The sequence below is a fragment of the Fukomys damarensis genome, unplaced genomic scaffold, assembly GCF_012274545.1.
Source record: "Fukomys damarensis isolate Sample0158 unplaced genomic scaffold, DMR_v1.0_HiC HiC_scaffold_39, whole genome shotgun sequence".
Taxonomy (NCBI): Eukaryota; Metazoa; Chordata; class Mammalia; order Rodentia; family Bathyergidae; genus Fukomys; species Fukomys damarensis.
Window position 1 is genome coordinate 11,612,467 of NW_022900951.1, and position 4,375 is coordinate 11,616,841.

Here is a 4,375-nt window from a genome sequence, read left to right on the forward strand (position 1 = left end):
AACCAATCTCAGGGTATTTTATCAAAGTCACTACTGGAAGTTCCATTTTACCAGAGAAGCAGAAAAAATGACCACCCTAAAAACAAAATATTTGAGTATATATTTGCTCCCTTACTCCACTGTGAGCATCGTTCCTGGATGTACTTCCCTCATGGCTCTGGTCCGTGGTCAGACAAGTGCCTAGTATGCTTCCAAGGTTATCAGAAGAGATCTCGGAGTGAGATGCAGAAAGGTGTGTGCTTGAGGTTGGTCTTGCAAGTGCAATCTGAGTCTAGATTTGCAAGGAGCTGTCCATCTCGCCTGCGACTGAGATCAGAGGCAGGCTGAGGAGGTACGATGCAGGTACCAAAGGCATCTTCCTTAAAGGTTCAGCCAAGAGCTTCTCCCAAACTTCACTGCTGGCTTCTTCTTAAAAGAGTGATCACCTTCGTGTCTGTATTCATCTCGTTTTCAACTCGCCATGATCAAATTTCAAACTCAATGAAGCTGAGTTGCTGTTTGATTATTGTATTGGTACAAGAAAAATCAGATGATCGCTTCTTAGTTCTTAGAGAGAGAGAAAGGACAAAAATCTGAAGGACCTTTTGCTGATTTCATACTTTGAAGGATTCATTTCTTGAAATTTTTCGGGGGGAGGATGTACCAGCTATCGAACTCAGGACCTTGAGCTTTCCAGACAGGTGCAGCACCACTGAACTACATCTCTGGCCCAAGAACTCATTTCTTATTCTCTCTCTCTCTCTCTCTCTCTCTCTATCTCTCTCCCTCCCTCCCTCCCTCCCTTCTTCTCTCCTCAGTCTCACAATTTCTCTTATCTTTTATCAACTACTGACTACTATAGACCTCCTCTTGTTAAGTGCCATATCTCTATCTGACTGCTAATGTTCCAGACATGTTTAACTCCTCAACCTATCCAAAAGACCACTAATTATCCTTCCCAACTACATTACTGCCAAAGAATCTCTTTCCCCCATCAGTTTCATCTGATTTATTCAGGAACTAGAGTCAGGAACTTGGATGTCATCCTAGCCTTCTCCGTCCCCTTCTCACTGAGCACCCAGTTTCCACTCCCCACTGGTATACAAACTCTGTTCAGATCTCATCTACTTTCACGGGATTAATGCCATCATCTTCTAACTAGTCTCTCTACCTCCAGTTGTATTCGTTTCCTCTCATCCACCAGTCCATCACACTATAAAGTAATTTTTCCACCACAGGAAGCAGATCACGGTACTCTTTTGTACATTGCTCTCTAGAAAGTCAGCCTTAGATTTCTAGGCCACTTCAACCACTCAAGCAATCACTATCTTACCTTTTCACATTCAATAATGAAATGTAGGCTGAGTTGGGCTTCTTTCAACATGCAGTGGAGTTTCTGAAGAAAGAAGATGAGGAAAAGAGCAAGTTAAATTAGGCATTTCATGGATTATCAAGCAGTTGTAATAAACAGCTTTATCGACTTACTGAGCTGCAAATAATTCATTACTTTCTTATCATCATACATCCCAGAAAAATGCAATGTTTATGAAGCAGATATAGCACTCATTGTGCAAGTCTGGTAAATAAAAGTCAAAAGTAAGTATTAATTTAGTTTACAGTTTGCAGGAATATCACAATATGCATGGATTATCAAGCAGTTGTAATAAACAGCTTTATCGACTTACTGAGCTGCAAATAATTCATTACTTTCTTATCATCATACCCCCCAGAAAAATGCAATGTTTATGAAGCAGATATAGCACTCATTGTGCAAGTCTGGTAAATAAAAGTCAAAAGTAAGTATTAATTTAGTTTACAGTTTGCAGGAATATCACAATATGGCTGTGTGAACACACACACACACACACACACACACACACACACACACACACACTTCTAAGATGTAAGTGGGTTCTTGACTGCTCTCCCAGCATCCTCTGCTACCCTTCCCCAACATGTTACAATCAGATCAACAAATCTCTTTTTTCTCAGTGGAATATATTATTTCCTACTTCTCAGCCCTGGGGCAGTGCTATCCCCATAAATTAAACTTGCTCTTCTTCCTCTCTCTGCTTGGTGAATTTCTACAAGAAAGCATACTGTTTTTCTGTGCGTCATTACTTCTGTATACATTGTTTATAAACGATTACTTTCTAATGAGTTTGTGCATCTTTCTCTTTCATGAGACTGAGTACTTTTTGAGGGTCAAGATGTCTTATTTAGCCCTGTATTTCTAATGCCAGCATATTGTGCTGTGCATTTTAATAAAGCTGCTCAGTGAATTAAAAATGTTAGGCTTGATTTTTCTCATGCTGCGGTATCATACACTGAGTCGTACAATTGAGCCCAAACACAGTGGCTACTCAGTAAAGGTTTTGATAAAGAGATCAAAAGGATCTTGCTTGCAATTAGAGCCAACCCAATTCTGATGACCATTTGACAGCCAAAAATTTTCAGCGACAACTGTGCTAAGATGCTTCATAAATGGATCGTGTCAATACTAATATAAACAGTTGGTACTCTTAAATGAGGAGAAATTGTTTGAATTACAGTGATTGCCTCATTCCTGTGAATTCCCTCGGCAGCAACACAATCTGTTCACCCAAAAGGGGCTTTTGAAAAGCATCCCACACTGCAAGGCAATGCTTGATATGATGAATAAATTCACTCAAAAGCATCTGTTAGGGTACAGCTTTTGCAGGCTGAAATTATTTAAGAGTAGTAATTGCATGGAAGTACTTTGGTAGCCAGATTCTGTCTGACATTTGAAAACTTCATGGTCTCCCCAAAGAATGTACAACATCAGTAAGGGAAAAAGAGAAGGCAGTCTAGTGCTAACATTTACCAAATGCCGGATATTGGCATGTAGAGCCATTATTTCATTGATGCTGAAGTGCAGCAATTCATTTGCTACTCATGATAACTATTTGAATGTTCTGTTCTGTCTCTTGCCTCTGATATTTGACATACCCTTTATCCTCTTGTAGCAAAATGTTTTTGTTCCTTTAAGATGTTAGTATTATCTCTTCTAAAAGCCCAGCTCAGGCTTCCTCCAGGCACCTTGTTTGTGTTCCCTCAGCATCCTGTATATAACTCCACTGCATTGCCATGCAATTTTCCAAATCATGTCTGTTTCCCTTACTGGACTAGCAGATCCTTGAAAATAGGGTCAATGTCTTTGTATCTCTGGCAACTGAAACAGAAATACCTCCTGATTTGGGGATTGGAAATATTTGTCAAGTGAATTATATGCATCTGCTCTGGGCATTCTTAGCCAGAATGCACATGCTCCTTTTCACAGCTTTTGCTTGCTGTAATGTTTAATTTTATGTGTTAACCTGACTGGACCATAAGGTACACAAACATTTGGCCAAACATTATTTCAGGTGTGCCTATGGAATGTTTCTGGGTGAAATTAGCATTTCAATCAGCAGACTGAATAAAGTAGATCACTCTCCATAATGTGGGTTGGCCTTGTCCAATACTGGAAGGTCTGAATAGAACAAAAAGGCCGAATAAGATGGAATGTCCCCATCTTTCAGCTTGGACATTAGTTCATTCCAGCCTTTAGACTTGAACCAAAACACTGGCACTTCCTGGGTCTTAAACCTGTTGGCCATTGGACTTGAACTTCACTGTTAGCTCTCTCTGACATCTAGATTACTGATTACAGATTTTGGGATTAACCAGCCCTCACAATCACATAAGACAATTCTTTTTTTTTCTTCTTTTGACAATTCTTTATTTTAAAAACAGATCTTTCTGTCTGTCCATCTATCCATCCACCCATTTGTTCATCTTATTAGTTGTGTTACTCCAGAGAATCCTCGCTAATACATATGCCTTTTTATGGGGTTGTATCTTTTAAATTTACCTTGAGTGTTTTACCAGAATAATAAATTATAAATCAAGATCATTATCTAAACAATTCTGCCCCAAATTTCAGAGTGAATAGTGAAAAATCTTTATATAAAGAATGTCAAATACTTGGCTATCTTGGAATCATATTAACTTAAGCATTTATTCTTTTTATGACTCAGACATTTGGACTTACTCTACCAAGGTACTATTTTTCTCCAAAAAATGTGAGAAAATAGGCTTTCATGCTATTCTCAGCAGATCTGAAGAGCTAAAAAATATTATATTGCAAAATGCTACCTTTCTGATCTGTCAAAGAGACATATGATAAATATATAACTATTGTAACATATAATTCTTAATTTTGCAGTAAAATTTACTTTTATTTCATAATACTCAACAGTATAAAATTCCCAGTACTGGTACCATAAGAAGTCAAATAACAGGACCAGGGATTTAGCTCAGTGGTGCTGCTGCCTGCTTAACAAGCGCAAGGACCCGAGTTCAATCCCCAGTACCAAAAAAAAAAAAAAAAAAA

General features: G+C 38.5%; 1 protein-coding gene across 1 annotated transcript in view; it reads right to left on the reverse strand.

The window, feature by feature from the left end:
- Positions 1-200: 200 nt before the first annotated feature.
- The window catches only part of LOC104876945 (ankyrin repeat and SOCS box protein 9), a 62,162-nt gene continuing 57,987 nt past the window's right edge, over positions 201-4,375 (reverse strand). Inside the window, exons 9-11 of the mRNA XM_010645190.1 lie at positions 2,500-2,573; positions 1,313-1,375; positions 201-359 (exon numbers count right to left, since the gene is read on the reverse strand). Of these exons, the coding sequence (XP_010643492.1) occupies positions 201-359; positions 1,313-1,375; positions 2,500-2,573 (296 nt within the window). The remainder of the gene's footprint in view (positions 360-1,312; positions 1,376-2,499; positions 2,574-4,375) is intronic.